The 17,349-nt window shown below is 42.8% G+C and overlaps 2 protein-coding genes across 2 annotated transcripts; one reads left to right on the top strand and one right to left on the bottom strand.

Annotated features, from left to right (window-relative positions):
• Positions 1-920: 920 nt before the first annotated feature.
• Positions 921-1,292, top strand: LOC306935867 (microtubule-associated protein 1 light chain 3 alpha-like; the record flags this gene model as incomplete). The annotated part of the gene is made up of 1 exon (XM_079519159.1): positions 921-1,292. The coding sequence occupies one exon, from the start codon at positions 921-923 to the stop codon at positions 1,290-1,292; it is 372 nt and encodes a 123-aa protein (XP_079375285.1).
• Positions 1,293-11,106: 9,814 nt separating this feature from the next.
• LOC306935114 (uncharacterized protein) lies at positions 11,107-14,179 on the bottom strand. The gene is made up of 4 exons (XM_079517988.1): positions 13,937-14,179; positions 13,592-13,635; positions 12,162-12,442; positions 11,107-11,292 (listed from the first exon to the last, which is right to left on the bottom strand). Exons 1-3 carry the CDS (start codon positions 14,166-14,168, stop codon positions 12,164-12,166), a joined length of 555 nt encoding a protein of 184 aa, XP_079374114.1. The 5' UTR covers positions 14,169-14,179; the 3' UTR covers positions 11,107-11,292; positions 12,162-12,163.
• Between the last annotated feature and the right edge of the window lie 3,170 nt (positions 14,180-17,349).

Here is a 17,349-nt window from a genome sequence, read left to right on the forward strand (position 1 = left end):
GTCCTTCAAATACATTTTGTGGATCATTCTGTATGGCTTTCTCTGACATACCATTAAAAACATAGTTCTTCAAGGAGTGCAATAATTATTGCATTAATAGTTGTGTTCAATGTACGTGTAGGTTCAGGAGTAGAGACCACCCTCGATCTCGATCACTCCTCCTCCTCAACAATCCCCCTTCATCCACAGCTTTTCCCTTCTAACACTTCTCTTTCTCTTTCTCCTATAGGAGCCCCGAGGGGGCCGCTCCCGAGCAGAGCAACGGCAGTCGGCAGTCTCCCGAAACTACAATCGGGAGACTGCCTACAGAAGGATGAGGGCTCCATAGGCTGCTCCAAACAGCTTGAGACCCGGAATCATTGGAGAGGAGAGGAGAAGGCAGAGTCAGTTTACAGGTGAGAAGACAATGCACAGCAACTGTGTGAAGTTTAACTGGCTAGCTCTATAACTGAATAACTCAGTGAATCTAAGTTTGGCTGGTTATACTTTACCAACCATAGACTGGTGAAGATCTGGCGCCAAGCTGCAGGCAGACCTGGCCTTTGCATAGCCTCTGGAACTGATTGATGACGCCGATCAGGTGAGGAGATTGGCACCAGGAGGGGTGTGCTGTGGTGTGCTCTGGGGCCTTCTGGTGGTGCTGAAGAGCACATAGACGTGGAGGCGATGGGGAGCGAGACGTAACGTAAAAGTATCCATATACAGTTAGTTTGGTCTCCAAAGCAACCATTATCAAAAAGGGGCTTAGCAAAGGGAAAATCAGCTGACGGTGATGTAATTGGTGACATGGTGAAGTGATGTCATTGGCTCACTGCCTATTTAAAGCTTTCTATGCCTATAACACTGTAAGCACTGTCTTTAGTTGAACTCTTTTGGATTATAGAATAATATTATTTTATTTTATTACCAACTAACAGGGGATGCCTTCCGATAAACCTTTCAAACAGAGGAAGCCGTTGGATCAACGGTGCAAAGAGGTCCAGCGGACCCGCGAGCAGCATCCCGATAAGATCCCCGTGATCATCGAGAGATACCCGGGAGAGAAGATGCTGCCCTCTCTGGACAAGATCAAGTTCCTGGTGCCCGACCACATCAGCATGAGCCAGCTGAGCCACATCGTCAGGCAGCGGCTCCAGCTGGGGCCCCGGCAGGCCTTCTACCTGCTGGTCGACCAGCGCACCCTGGTGGCCATGTCCTCGACCATGGCCGAGGTCTACGAGCAGGGCAAGGACCAAGAGGATGGCTTCCTCTACATGGTCTACGCCTCGCAGGACACCTTCGGCTGCTGCTAGCGGCGCCGTTGATGTCGTCGTCTAAAACTATATGACACCTTCGGCTGCTGCTAGTGGCGCCGTTGATGTTGTCGTCTAAAACTATATCTATGACACCTTTGGCTTCGGCTGCTGCTAGCGGTGTTGATGTCTAAAAACTATATGAACAACTGGCATCGTCATCGTGACAAGCATTCAGCCGACCCCGAGTGGTTGTTGCCCTTGATTGTAGATGCAAGCAGCATTTGCTACGCTCTTCGTGAGAGACTACATCGCCTTCTGTACGAGACAGCGATAGTTGGCCTTACAACCCCGATATCGTTGTGTCAGAGATTTAGACATCCCGGTTAAGTTCTCACCGGACACCAATGTCCTAAACCGAGGGAACTAGCTTACTGGCCTACTGGCTAAATACCTTTTTTACAGATGCAAACTAAATAAAAATGTTATAATAACTAAATAAAATGTTAAACTATAGACAAAAATGTTAGAGTGCGGAGAAGAGATCATTTTACGCTTGGTTGCACGCTTGGTTGCGTGCTGAAAATAGCAGATCTACAAGCTCACAGTGTGCCATTACATTTTAGTCGTCAAAATCATGTGTTGATTAATTAGACAAAAATATTACGATATTTAGTCTACTAAAACTAGACTAACACTAAATGGGACTAAAACTAAATGGAATTTTATTCAAAAGACTGACTAAAACTAAATCAAAATTTGCTGTCAAAATCAACACTGGCAACACGGTGGAGACATGGAGGAGAGCCGTCATTTCAGCAGGAGAAAATGAGGTGACCACCTATTAAAGCCCTTTAAAAACAGCACATGAGCTTTATAGAACGTTATGAGTTTGTAGATTTGCTATTTTTGTTATTTAAGAAGAATTTTGAAGAAAATATTTGCTCTATAATAACATAATGGGTCAGTCAGTCAGTCAGTTGTTTCGTTGGTTGGTTGGTCACCCCAGGCATGACCATATATGGTCATGCCTGATGTCACCCCTCAATACACCAGGGATGATGTCATCAATATTAAGCCCATATATGGGAATGCCGGCGAAAACCATAGCTCTGGTTATAGACCAGAGCTAGTTAAAGGGGGTATACTTTGATCCAGAAATCAGGAAAAGGGGGTACTGAAGCAATAAATAAATACATTGAGAAGCGCTGAGATGGTCCTGACTCCACCAGATGGACGAAGCTTGCTTCACTCTTGTTTCACAGTGAACTTGTGAACTTAATACCGCCCTATCTGGTGGAGTCAGGTTACTGAAATGGGCATTCAATTATGATAAAGATAAAAAACATTAAAAGATGAAATATGAAGATACAATTTTTGTTCCCCGACAGTGTTCCCAGTAGACCAGAAGGATGGGAAAGGCAGGTGACATTATGGTAGGACAGAGCAGGACACACAGTTTGTGTTGTAGAGTGTGTTAATACAATAGAACTTGTACATTGGAGTGGTATTTTGTCTGCCTGCTCTTGTATTGAGACATTTAGATCGTGTCAAAGGTCATGTCTCACCTTCATCTAGATCTGACACGAAATGGTCAATATTCAATTTACCCCCTGAGCAAGCAGGCATGCTCTATTATAGCTCATGGTAAAATGTGCCAGCACTTGTGGGAACATTACAGAGTTAAGCAATATGACACGAGAGGGTGTTCTTTATCGTCATTAATATACGCCTGCGATGCTGCAGGAACTCCTGGAAGGCCGAGTTCCAAAAGGCAGTGCAGAAGATTATTTTGAGTAAATGTACTTAGTTACTTTACACCACTAGATACTAGTCTAGGGGAAAAAACAATATTTTTAGTTAATTGGAAACAAAATTAAAACACTTCACAAAAAACTAACTGAAACTATGTGTGCTTATCAAATTAATTAATTGTGCAGAACCTTTTTTTCTCTTATCAAATTAACTAAGATTAAATAAAATCATAGAGGAAATGTCCATTGTTTTAGCCTTTGTAAATATTTCATAAATAAGCCTGGTATTTTGGGCGGATATGAGAGATTAAATCCCAATATTTTTGAGCTGAGTTTAGAGCTATAAAAGAAATAGCAGAGAAGGATTCTCGTCCCTGACTAATCCATAAAAAAGTAAAACCTATGGTCCTTGGCACACCAGGAGTGACAAATAAACAATACAAAAATGCATCTGCATACATTCCACATGAATTAAGTTGGTGATGCCTCATTCTCCATCCATCCATCCATCTTCAACCGCTTATCCGTAGTCGGGTCGCGGGGGCAACAGCTCCACCAGAGTGCTCCAGACTTCCCTCTCCAGAGCAACATTAGTGACTTCCTCCTGGGGGATTCCGATACGTTCCAAGGCCAGTGAGTCGATGTGTTTCCTCCAACTGCGCCTTGGTCTGCCCCGGGGTCTCCTCCCAGTGGGACGTGCGTCGAGGACCTCCCTAGGGAGGCGCCCGAGAGGCATCCTAACCAGATGCCCGAACCACCTCAGCTGACTCCTTTCCAGGCGAAGGAGCAGCGGTTCTACTCCGAGTCTCTCTCGTGTGACTGAACTTCTCACCCTATCTCTAAGGGAGATGCCAGCCACCCGTCGAAGAAAACTAATTTCGGCCGCTTGTATTCGCGACCTTATTCTTTCAGTCATGACCCACACTTCATGACCATAGGTGATAGTAGGAACGAAGATTGCTCGGTAGACAGAGAGCTTTGCCTTCTGGCTCAACTCTCTTTTCGTCACAACAGTGCGGTACAGCGACTGCAATACCGATTCTCCGGCTGATCTCCTTCTCCGTCCTTCCCTCACTCGTGAACAAGACCCTGAGATACTTGAACTCTTTTACCTGGGGTAATGCCTCATTCCCTACACGGACTGCACAATCCACTGGTTTCCTGCTGAGAACCATGGCCTCAGATTTGGAGACGCTGATCCTCATCCCAGCTGCCGTACACTCGGCTGCCTCATTCTCATTTTGAAAAATGTATGTAATTGCATTCGGCGTGGATAGCCTATGACATGAACAGCAGTTCAAATGAATGCACATAAATCACACAAAATGATGTGTAAGGATCTTAACACAAAATCACACTTGGTGAAGGGAGGGGCACAGTGACCGAGGGCAGTATTTATATCGGCCAGATGACATCTTACATTACGTACACAAACATTAAAGGCTGTAGATTTGGCTGGAAAAGAATGACATCATCATATCTACCCTAAACATTAAAATCCACATAGACTTGGCTGCCACATGACGCAATTTCGGAAAGCCATGCATCGGAGGGGCTAGCTAGCGCCCCTCAAGAAATAAAAACTACACTAGCAAACCTAACTGATTAAACTAAATTGAAATTTAAAACAAAAAATAGGAAAATAAATCATTACAAACATGATGTCAAACATATTAGCTTTTTTATTGATGCGAGAACGACTTATATTTCAACATGCTAACTTTCTAGAAAGAGAAAGGCTGTAGTTTCTATTTTGGAATCCCCATCGATGATGTCACTGCTAAGGAATTGTAAATCGATAGTGCTCCTTTAAAATATATAAAACATTTACAAAAAGCTGGCCATGACCTTCCCCAGATCATAACACACTCCTCAATCTGACCCCCTGTTATCACACAGACGCACAATGTCAATGTTATTATATAGACTTAATCTATTGCTTGTTACTAGCAGTAGGCCTAGTGCTTTTATTTTTTATCACCTACATGTATTACATATTGTACTATGTTGGACATTACTTAGTTGTAGTATCGTCTGCCGTGCCAATATTCACTGCTCATAGAATACCGCCACACTGTTCCGCTCTGGTGAATCTTCATATGATGGGTATGCAGGAATCGGGTCTCTGCAAAAGGAAGAAAAAAAAGGCCTGGGTTCTAATGGATCCTAATTAATACTTTTCATTGGTCAAACAATGCAAAGTTTATAAAAGACCCACAGACGTAAACACTTTAACTTTAACAATGTTAACACATTGCGATACAAGCTCACAACTATGCGTTCTGAGCTTGTATGTCAGCTATTTTAGCTGTTTTTACGTGACACGAAAAAATATAAAAAGTACAGAGGAAGGTTGTTGTGAGAGCCAGGGGAGAGAAAGATGGAGGCAACGACAAATAAATCAGACAAGAAAAGGGGAACAAATAACGATGAAGATGCGAGAAGCCAACCCACACTCTCGTCACACACAGTGAAAGGAAAAACTTGTCATACTGATGACCGCCATCTTGTCCAAATATGAACTTATAGGCGGAAGAGTGCAAGGACAGGTGGAACTCCATATTGGGGGGCTAATGGCAGGCCAAAAACAAGTGTTTGATAGCAAATTAGCAATATCTGTCATCGTTTGTGGTAGAGCCAAGCTATAGATAGATATACAGACATATATATATATTCACACACATGGGTGGAATAAAGGTACTCACTCACTAATAGGTCTAATAGGAGACTCCATTTGTGGGCAAGGTTTCAGCCTGATCCAAACAGCATTGACTTCTGTTTAGAATTACTAAACTATTAAATATGTAAAACAAAAACATGAAATATATAACAAAAATCAGTTGACAGTGAATATCCTAAAGACGCCATGCTGTAAATCTTTTATTGGGATATCACCCACCTTCGCAGACCCGGCTACGAATCCCGATCACTATGGAGTTAATTAGTCCATTAAAAAGCTGACTGTTGTTTGGTATAAAACAAGATCCCTATTTATTCCAAACTCCTTTTCTTCTGTCCATACATAAAGCAGTTAAAGTACTTGGCAGGGATAGACACAAATGTTTTGGCCCTTGCATGTCAATGCCTTGAAAAAAGAATTGGATCAAGATTGTGTTTGGCTCTGGCTGAGAAGAGGGGACAAGGTTTAATAATATTATTAATAATAATAATAATAATAATAACTAAAATTATTAGTTTAGATATAACTTTAATTTATAAAGTACCTTTCAAAAACCTGTACATTAACAAAAATAAACAAATTATTTGCCAAAAGTGTCTCTTCAGTACAGACTTGAAAGAGTCAAATGAAAGGCTTGGAAAGTCCTGAAGAAGTGATCGCTACAGGGATGTCAGGGAAGTATAAGTAACAGTTTAGATTCTGTAGTTTGCCCTCACTGGTATCTTGACTTGCGGTGCACTTTAGACATTATGACCCTGTGTTAAAAAAAACTCTACCACTGGCACAGACAGATCCTCTTCCATGAAAAAACAGCCTATAACGGCCCACAGATACACGCCAATCCTGCCAAACATTGCTTGGTCCAATAGGTGTGACAGCCAGAGTGTAGCAGGGAGACAACCTTACTGCATTGATTAAAGGATACATTTATATTTTACCATTATGGTTTCGTCTTGCTTCTTGTACAACCATCTTCCCTATCTTTCTGGATGTAAAGTCCTTGTGTATTTAAAGTTCATCTGTTTAGACAAGTTCACACTTCATGGCAAGTATTAAGTATTGACAGTTTATTGAGCCTATCCTGGTCCATTGTGGAGAGAAAATAGTTCATTATTATTTTCATTTTACTAAAGGATCTCTATCCTGCTACTGATGAACATGCACAATATCCTCAAGGCTTAGTTAGGCTGTAGCTATACTCTCTCTATTTCTTCTTTTCTGGCATTCTGATTCATGTATACAGGTCGTGGCATTGCAAGGAAATTTACTCCAATAATGGTACTTTAGATCAGTAAATGTCACAGCCGCCGGTGCAATATTACACCATATTTGGTGACTGGTCAAATTATGTAACTTGCCCTCACTGGCATCTTGCGGTGTACTTTTGACATAGTGACATTGCACAAAAAAATGATATGAAAAATATTTGGGGATTTACTTCCTTGGCCTACTGGCATTGTGCATGAGATAGCACTGATCGTTCCAGTGGTTCGCGAGATTAGCCGCCTACGCACAGACAGACAAGACACACAGACAGACCCCTCTTGTAGACGGTTCAGCCTACTGGCCGACAGATATCCGTCATTTTTGCTTGGCTCACACCACTGGCTCCCATGTTTAGCCAATTTATTCTCCAAAGATTCATCCACGTTTACCTGGTATCCTGCTTGCAAACATTGATCTGTTTATATGCAGGTTACCGGGTTAAGGAAGTGGATGAACCTGGGTTATCAGCCTTGTTCTTGCTCGGGCATGTTTTCCCCCGTTACTGTTTTCACTTCCCTCGAGGCACAATGCTGTGGTTTGTACTCATCTCGTAGAATCTCTGCGGGCCATGAAGAAGTAGTGGATAGCAAGTCAGCAAAGCGGTGAGTTTGACGTAATTCGATATCTAAAAGTGTGTTGCGATCATATGTTACCCGTGCCAATGTCGAATTCTCTCTGGGTCGCTCCCTGCAAAACTGATCAAAAATCCTCACCTTGGGGACTGACGAACATTTGAGCTTCACGACAACCTCGTCCTTGGCTTTCGCAGAGGGTTCACAGCTGGCAGGCGCTGCAGATTCATGCCCCTCGGCAGGGACCCCTGGCTCTAAACGGGGTGTCTGTTCGTAGGCAGCAGCGATGGTGGTGGGGTCAGGGTTGGGGCTCTTGTCTGTGGGCGCCACAGCTGTGTGGAGGCCTGGACCTTCCACCGAGGGCCCAGGGCTGGCAGGTGCCACAGACTTCTCTTCCTCCTGGCGTGCGCCCTGCCTGCTGTCGAAGATCGCCTTCTGTGAATTGGTCAGTAAGCCCCGTGTAACACCCTTCCTCGGCGACTTGGTTTTCATCTCCTCCACGTTGAGAGGCCTGTTGCCACGGAACTTTATGGGCCTCTTGCTGAGAATTTGCTGCACGGTTTCCGAGTCGTCAAACACCACAAAGCCGTAATTGGGGCTCTTCCCGCCTTTCTTGATAGTGAGCTCCAGGACCTTGCCATACTGCTCAAAGAACTCAGTGAGCTCGGCCTTGTCCACATCGTGGTGGATGTTTCCCACAAACAGCTGGTGGGTAGTGGGTTTCCTGACCTGCACCTCCCCCGGCTTCCCCTCCCACACTGGCCTGGGTCCCCTGTGCACGGGCGGGCGGCCGCCTTGTCTCTGGTCTCTGTCGGGCACGGGGGCGTCTGCGGTGTCCTTCTCCTTCGCTTTGGTCTCTCTCTCCACCACGTTGAGGTGGCAGTTGTCGCGGAACTTTATGGGCTTCTTGCTGAGGATGTGCTGCACCGTCTCTGGGTTGTCGAACACCACAAAGCCGTAGTTGGGGAGCTTCCCGCACTTTTTGATGGTGAGCTCCACGACCGTGCCAAATTGCTCCAGGAAGTCTGTGAGCTGGGCCTTGTCCACGTCGTGAGGGATGTTCCCCACAAACAGCTGGTGGGTGGTGGGTTTGCTGACCTGCGCCGCCTCCCCCTGCTTCTCTTCCCCCGCCGGCCCGGGTCCCCTGTGTACCACGGGCTGACGGTCTCCGGGACTCTGTATTTCGGGTACAGGGATGGTGTCCAGGGGGCTGTCTTTCTCCCAAACCGTAGTGTTCTCTCTTTCCTCCACCTTCAGCTTCTCCAGCTCCATTATCATCATCTTACCTTTCTCCTCCCTCTCAGCAGCAAACTTCACCTCCATCTCCCTCAGTGCCTTGTCCCTCTCGTCCACCAGATTGTTTCCCCACGTGTTCAGTCTGTCGTCGTCCCCTTCCAGCAGGCTCTCCTCCTCTTCATCCACCTTGTTGTTCTCCAACTCACGTACCTCGACGTGGACCGTGGTGTTCTCAGTGATCATCATTTAACCCCCGTATATTTCCACCTCTCTTTTTTTCAATTATTTCCTCTTCTTTGTTATGGTGTGCTATGAGATCGGCGGCTGCTATATGCAGATCTTCCATGACGTGCGGTTACGTCACCAGCCGTGCCCATAATAATAATAATAATAATAATAACTAGAACTGCACTCTGTCGAGTGCCTGTCGACCGCTACGAACTTTCAAATCTCAGCCTCTCTGTGAAATATTGGTTTCAATATGTATATATGTATATGTAATTAGTAAGTTGATGAGTAGTATAGTAAAGTAAAGTAGTAAAGCTATGTTTCAGTGTCGGGTAGATTAAAGGTAATGCCTATGTATATGTCAGCAGGCAGAAAAGATGCTTTTCCTTTTATTACTGTTATTTCCTTGTTTGCTGTGGTGTTTTGATGTGCTCTATTTGATTTATGATTTTGCCAGTGTGTTATGCATGCTTTTGAGTTGATCATGTTTTGTTTGAATATTACATTTTGGTTGTGTGTGTGCATTTATTGGGTTTATTAATGATTGTTTTCTGACACGGCACCCAGGACTCTAAATTACTATGGACAGCAGCCGTGTGATGTAGGTAGCGATCAGCTGGGACAGTAGCAGAGCTCTCGGCCAATCCGGTGCCGAGGTCAGTCGATGGGAGTGTCCCCGACACACAGGCGCGGGGCACAAATGTTTGACAGAACGCCGACAGAGAGAGAGACGACACGGAAAGCAGTGAAAAGGTTTCGAGAGGAGAGCTGGATGTGCACGTAGAGAACGAGACGAACTGACGGAATGCAGGGGATGTGATTTATAGGGAAGGCACTACGCACTTTAAGTAAGACGCTGGAGGGAGGATCTGTGGTGAGGAGCCAGAAGGGATTGTTCCAGTCCAACCAGAGGCGAGGCGGCGTTGCGACGGAGAGGTTTTAATACTGCAAGCCAGAGACAGATCGGCCCAGGTGTAATAAGCCTGGGGCGCCTGTAAGTACCCGACCACAGTATTACCCACGTGAACCTCGCTGTTGAGCTGTGAATGTAGAGTGCTCCGGACCAGATGAACTGGCGTCTATTTTTATTGTGTTTCAGTGACTACAAGGCGTAGAAGAGTACCCCCTTCCCTGACTGCCTGCACAACCTCCCCTTGCTATTTTGCACATCGTTCTTTTGCACATTGTTCTCCAGACCTTTTTAATTGTTTGTTTTTGTTTTGGTTAGGGTTTTAGGTTTAGGGTGTTTTTAATCATTGTATTTTGTATTGGCCAGTTTTAGTGTGCCCCTTGTATAAGGCAAATAAAACTATTGTTGTAATCCCCCACCTTAATCCTGTTTCAGTCTTTTTATCGTTTTCCTTAATTTATTGCTCTTTTTAAACTGGTTTTAATATCGAACCTGAGTGTCCTTTTATTGTTTAGAGTTAGAGTTCCCTTGACTCTTTTAATCCAAGGGTGGCGTAGTTGGCTATATGGTTTTAAATGAGTCTCACAGTACAATGCACCCCGCACTTTAATTAGTGCACTTTAAATACACTGTGTTTCTCAAAGTTCTTGTGACATAAACGGCCACACGTCACATATACATGTACGTTTACTTACAGTTGTATTATATTATATTATATATGGCTTTTGTGTGCACCCCAGACAGTTGCTTGATTCAATTTTTAGATATTTGATATTTATTTGATTAGACACACTCACCATACACTCAAAGGACGACAATGGAAATAAGCTTGCAAGCTTTATTGTCTTTCATCCTTTTGACAGATATGTACAAATATGCATTGTGTCAATCACAATGTCAATCTATCAAAAAGAAAAGAGAAGAAAAGAAAATAGGAGCTACAAAATATGATAAAAAAGGAGCACTTTATAGTAGTAGACAAAAGTAGTAGAGCAAAAATAGTGGGAAGAAATGTTGAGTTTTGAGGGTGGTTTTAAAAGAAAAAGTGGGGGTCTACTTTGATGAGGGTTGGAAATAAGTTCCACTGAGAAAGCGGGACAAAATACAAAGCCTCGTGCTTAAGTGAAATTAGCAATAATACCAATATGAAAATACTGTAATAGCAAAAGTCCTGTATTCGGTTTTTCGGAAAACCGGTGGAAAAAAAAGCAGTGTGCAGGGACCTTAAAAGTACAAAGGAATTGTGTTCAAAATAACTGATCTACAAGCTCACAGTGTGTCGCCAATGCGGCGTGTTACTGTTGTGACATACTTGTGACATAGTGGTGTTGATAATTGTAGGTGGTGAGTAGTATTAACCACAACATCTGATCTCTGCATCTTACATCTGATTCGTGCCGCTGCCTTGGACGACCTGGAGGAAAAACAATGCATTGTTTTCATTTACAATTAAAGTCAGGTGTAGCAGCTGATACTTTGTGTTTAAATGTGATAGTAATCATTGCTATTGACTAGAGTCTTTGTTCAATATCAAGGGCTCACACCGTGACCCCAGTCTCTCCAGCTCTTAATAAACAGAAAATACGGGTGGGTTGCCAATTCCATCCAATCTGAACCAAGTACCCATTTATCAGCTTCAATTTTATAGTGTTCCAGTTTCAATTTGGTCTGCTCGTTTAAAGAAAATAATCCCATTTCATCATGTCCAATTGTACTTGCTGTCTGTCTGTCCACTTCCGGGTCACCAGTGAAATGCATGTTGGGACGGACACAGATTAATACTGGGACACACTTTTCCGCATAACAGACCCACACGGGGAAAACAACTCGGACCCTGATACTACTAGCTACTCTTGGGTCAGTCGACAGAACGTCTTCTTTGGGGAAGCATCGCGGCCAACGCAGGGGTTGCGTGGCACAGGCACCTGAAAGCCAGCTCACACTGAACATCACCATCACAAGTATTCATAATGTTATGATCATGGCAACAGGCAACAGATATAAAAGTGCACAGGATTGTAACTGTTGCCAAGGCAATTCCCCATCCGGGTGGACTTAAACCCTGTTGTTAGACCATCTGTAAACAATTCCCCCCTATCAGTAATGTCATCTATTACATTGCATTACCCTAATACCCACACTGAACATCATTTGCTGTTCATATATTCAGAACGGGTAAGGACTAGTGTTTACTAAAGAGCTGGAGAGACAGAGAGGCAGGCAGGCAGGCAGGCAGGCAGGCAGGCAGGCAGACATCAACATGAGCAGCTCTTCTTCACTTACCTTTAGGGTATGCTTCCAAACTTCCCCTGCAGATCAGAGCGTTTAATCTTCCCCAGTACATTCACCATTATCTTCTCTCCTTCATTGGTGTACGTCTGCACGATCAGATCGGCGGTCCTTGTCTTGTTGGCTTTCTCCAGGCGGTCCGTCGAGATCGGCTGCAGGCCTTCCAGAGATGCTGGCTTTCGCAGCCACCAGCGGAATTCATCAAACTCCTTCTCTGTCAGCTCGCTCAGAGCATCAAAGATACGTTCCTCGAGAGTCCCCTGCCGGGTTGAATCCTGGTACAAATAGATGAAGGTTAACGTCTCTGCTTTGTTCACTTAATGCATGCATCCTTGTGAAGAGACTGAACTCAAGCTTCAGTTGAAATAAATAAGCAGGGAATACGAATTAATGTGCATTTCTGTTATGTTATGTTATGTTACGTAACCTATTTAAAGCAAAAATTAAGGGCCAATGTGAAAAAGCAGACAATGTGAAAAAGCAGACAAACAAAATTAACTAACAGAAAGGTTAACAAGTTTTGACATGTTTCTGAATGTGTGCGAGCTGTAATGGACATAACATAACAGATGTGTTGATTTTATAATGTAAAATATCTTTGGACATAGACCTAGAATGCCTGTGATCATTTAATTAACTTCGTAAATTTTCATGTATCATAGGCATAGAACGGTCGCTACTGTCCCTGGTTGAATTCAATTGTGTGCGGCCTGAATGTGATAAATGCTCCGTTTGTACTCACCCATTAAATAATTCCAAAAACGTGGAATGAAATATGGTCCTCTAGTTTTATATCCATGTGAAAGTTCTGGCACAAAACGTGTATTTAGTCAATTATCTCCACTTTTTCAAGAGATTCACACGGACGTCTTTCTCTCCGGGCGAGGGGGGGACTGGAATGATCGATGAACTGATTTTAGACGTCATCACCAATTGACAAGGGAAACACAAAAGTTTGGGTCACATAATTGGCAGGTGCCTTGCGATAGGTGCTGGGTAATTAATCACACCACCTGCCAATTGTGTGACCCAAACTTTTGTGTTTCCCTTGTCAATTGGTGATGACGTCTAAAATCAGTTCATCGATCATTCCAGTCCCCCCCTCGCCCGGAGAGAAAGACGTCCGTGTGAATCTCTTGAAAAAGTGGAGATAATTGACTAAATACACGTTTTGTGCCAGAACTTTCACATGGATATAAAACTAGAGGACCATATTTCATTCCACGTTTTTGGAATTATTTAATGGGTGAGTACAAACGGAGCATTTATCACATTCAGGCCGCACACAATTGAATTCAACCAGGGACAGTAGCGACCGTTCTATGCCTATGATACATGAAAATTTACGAAGTTAATTAAATGATCACAGGCATTCTAGGTCTACTTTGGACAGCACTACTGTAGGTTGAAGCCATTTATTGTACCTGCTCCGAGGACACACGGTCCATGGTCTCTTCTCTTGACACTGCTGTTGAAAGAGGAGGACATTTCTTATACATACAGTACAGTAGCCTACATAGACAGACAAAAAGACCCTCTTATCTTATTGGTGGCTAGGCTAGCCTCCAAACAAAGCCATGGCGTGAAACGTTGGCAATTGGCATTGTATGTTTCTGCAAACCACACATTTTAACATTTATGGACCCCAACTATGTTGCATATAACAATATTTCGAGAGGCTTTTCAAAATGTATTTATTTATTAAAGTTATATACCTATTCTAAAAATAATAATACAAAAATTAAAAGTAATATAGTAGAACATCTTACCATTTTTCTCCAGCAGGAAGGGTTGGTGTTCTTTTACGGCATTGTAAAATTCTGCACGGATTGTTGATGTTCCTGGTTGTAGCAGCTGGACATACAGTATCCTCATCTGCTGCTGTCTTGTCTTCTCACCTAGAATCTCGGTGTAGAGTTCAGAATAGACCATGGTCCCTAGACTGTCTACTATAGGCATGACTGCAGACACATCTTGAATCAACCGTGCCCTGTGCTCCATCACATAACGTGCTGTTTGCAAGAGAAAGGGAGAGTGGTGGAGATAAATGCATCACAGAATGTTATTGCCATTTCAATGGAAAATAAAGCTCTCATCTCTACATCTGCCTCATAAATAGTATAGCACAACAACAGCTGGTCCTATACATTCATAGTTTTGCAAACGGATGTACAAGTGTACACCCTATACAAAAGCTAGAACCGGTCAACTAGCCTACAATATACTGTACTCTCTATCACCTCAAGTATTGATTGATTGATTGATTGAAATATTTATTAACAGTTTGCATAATTACAGTACATTTCAAGCACAAACTCAATACAAAGACTGTTAACTGTGAGTAGACGACCCAATTAAGCATTACACTTGTTTACAAGAGGGTCCACCTTGTTCAATTCATCAAAACATTTAGAGACGTACAAATAGACATTTCTATATAGCCAAAGAACAGAACAGGAATTCATCATAAAGGAGGTAAAACGGGAAAAGAAACATACAGTGAGGAGAAAAAGGGGTGGGTGGTGGGGGGGGATTCAGATTTTACAGGGGCCAGTTTTGAATTGCAGCCGTCCGTAGGTGCCCTTTGAGAGCGGTTTTGAAGGAGTCAAGGGATTTGCATGTTTTAATGACTGTTGATAGGGCGTTCCACATTTTGGTTGCATAGGAGCGAAAATAATTTTGTCCCTTGTTTGTGCCGAATCTGGGTTGTACATGGTTCGTTGCACTCCCTCTGGTGTTGTGGGTGTGGACTTCGTTAACATTAAGGAAGTATCTAGACAGGTACATGGGTATCTTGGTGGTGTATCGAATCTTGTGGACCAGACCCATTGCAAGATGCTGTACTCTGTCGTCGACCCTAAGCCATTCCAGCCTGTCAAAGTGGGCAGGGGTGAGGTGGGTTCGGGGGGTGAGGCCAAGTAGGAGCCTGACCAGTTTGTTTTGGGAATTCTGGAGCCTTGTTTTAAGGGCCTTTGAGGTGCTGTGGTACCAGGAGGTGCATGCATAGTCAAAGAAACCTTGTATGAGGGCTCCTGTTAAGGTCTTCAAGGTGTTTTGTTGACCAGTGAGGAGATCCTGTAAAGGAATCTTGTTCTTTGGTTGACTTTTTTTATTACGTTGGTGGCCATTTTATCACCGGAAAGATTAGCCTCCAGGATGGAACCTAGGTAGGTAATTTCATCTTTACGTGTGATAATATTGTCACCCACTCTAACCAAGAAGCCATCTGCCTTGCTGAGATTACTACTGAACTAACAAGGATGGAAAATGCTCACCTTTTTTTTCTGCGTCCATTGCACCACGGATGTGTATTGCATCAAGCCGTCAACAGCAACCTGATGGACAACATTTTGTTGTCAGAAATCCAAAATGTTTTAAATGTTTGTTATGTAAATGTAATGAATACTTGTATTCTACATGGTGGACACTTGTCAAGCATACCGCACCTTTTTGTTTTTCAGCCTCATTATGCAAGTCATCAAAGTATTCATGATACTTTCATTTTCACTTTCATCAGCATAATTATTTTAAAACATGCGGTTGCATTAACCTATTGGCACAATCCAAACCCTAAGTCACCATGAAGAGTGCACACAGCACTGTATAAATATCACACTTCATAAATTATGTTAATGTTACATACTTTTAAGCTATATGAAGCTATTTTGTTACAAGCTTCTGTCAAAGACTCAAGACATATATGACCCATTTCCTCATAATACAAAGTTTGATATAGGTTTCTTTCCAACAACTTTTTGGCTTCATGTACATATTATATTTTATATTATATATTAGGTGCTTACCATGTAATGAATGAGTTGTGAATGATCCAGTTCTGTCAGTTGGTAGAAACGTATATCTCCTCTCCTTTAGTGCTGCTGCTGATTGTGTCCAACCCTGTATAGCTCAGGGTTCAATGGCTGTATGGAGAAGGGTGGAGTGAATGTAACTAACGTCAAGTACTGTGCCATTTTTAGGAGTATTTACAAATATCAATGGTTTTACCTCTACTCCACTAACAACTCAGAGACAAATATTGCACTTTTACTCCACTACAATTACTTGAAAACTTAGTTAGATTTGTAGATTTTGATTATTATTATAAAACATACATTTACCACTTCAGCCCTATTTAAACTTTGGCTATTTGAAAATACATATGAGATAACTTGTGAAACGGGACAATCTTGCATAGTGAGTACTTCTACCTTTTGTAGGTCTGAGGTCGGGGTTCAATCCCTGGCCGTTACGACTCCATTATACACCAAAGGCTGCCCAGTCACATTCTTTACTTGACTTAAAGTAGTGGCAGTGGTGGAAAAAGTACTCACATTATTTACTTAAGCAAAGTATCAATACTGCAATATAGAAATACTCCGTTACAAGTCAAAGTCAGGAATTCAAAATGTATGAGTAAAAGTACAAAGTATTGGCATCAAAATGTACTTTAAATGACCAAAAGTAGAAAGTAGTCAATATGAGGAATGTCTCATTTCAAGTTTTCAAATGTATAAAAATCTTTTGAAAATAACATTGTGAGCTCTACAAGCTCACAATGTGTCGCGATGCGACACATTGTGAGCTTGTAGATCTGAGCTTGTAGATCTGCTATTTTAAAATAGCAGATCTACAAGCTCACAATGTGTCGCGATTGTGCAGCCTTAGGTTGACCTGTCACACACAAGATTCGCTACTCCACCAAGATATCTATGTGGGCCTACCTGTCTAAATACTTCCTTAATGTCAACGAAGTCCACTCCCACAACACCAGAGGGAGTGCAACAAACCATGTGCAACCCAGATTCGGTACAAACAAGGGATTAAATTCATTTCGCTCCTATGCCACCAAAATGTGGAACGCCCTACCAACAGTCATTAAGACATGCGAATCCCTGGACTCCTTCAAAACTGCTCTCAAAGGGCACCTACGGACGGCTGCAATTCGAAACTGGCCCCCGTAAAATCTGAATCCCCCACCCACCCCTGTTTCCCCTCACTGTATATATTTCTTTTCCCTTTTTACCTCCTATGATGATTTCTTTTTGACTATATAGTTGTGTATATTCGTACGTCTCTAAATGTTTTGATGAATTGAAAATGGTGGGCCCTATTGTAAACAAGTGTAATGCTTTATGGTGTCGTCCACTCACTGTTAACAGTTTTTGTATTGAGTTGTACTTGA

This window comes from Electrona antarctica (assembly GCF_951216825.1).
Source record: "Electrona antarctica genome assembly, chromosome: 13".
NCBI classification, from domain to species: Eukaryota; Metazoa; Chordata; class Actinopteri; order Myctophiformes; family Myctophidae; genus Electrona; species Electrona antarctica.

Bases quoted from the DNA above. Each gene is read 5' to 3' on its own strand.
- LOC306935114 (XM_079517988.1), bottom strand. From the start codon at position 14,168: ATGGAGCACAGGGCACGGTTGATTCAAGATGTGTCTGCAGTCATGCCT. The intron at 13,636-13,936 runs GTAAGATGTTCT...CTCTTTCAACAG, and splicing joins CTTCCTGCTGGAGAAAAATG to CAGTGTCAAGAGAAGAGACC. The intron at 12,443-13,591 runs GTACAATAAATG...TATTTGTACCAG, and splicing joins ACCGTGTGTCCTCGGAGCAG to GATTCAACCCGGCAGGGGAC.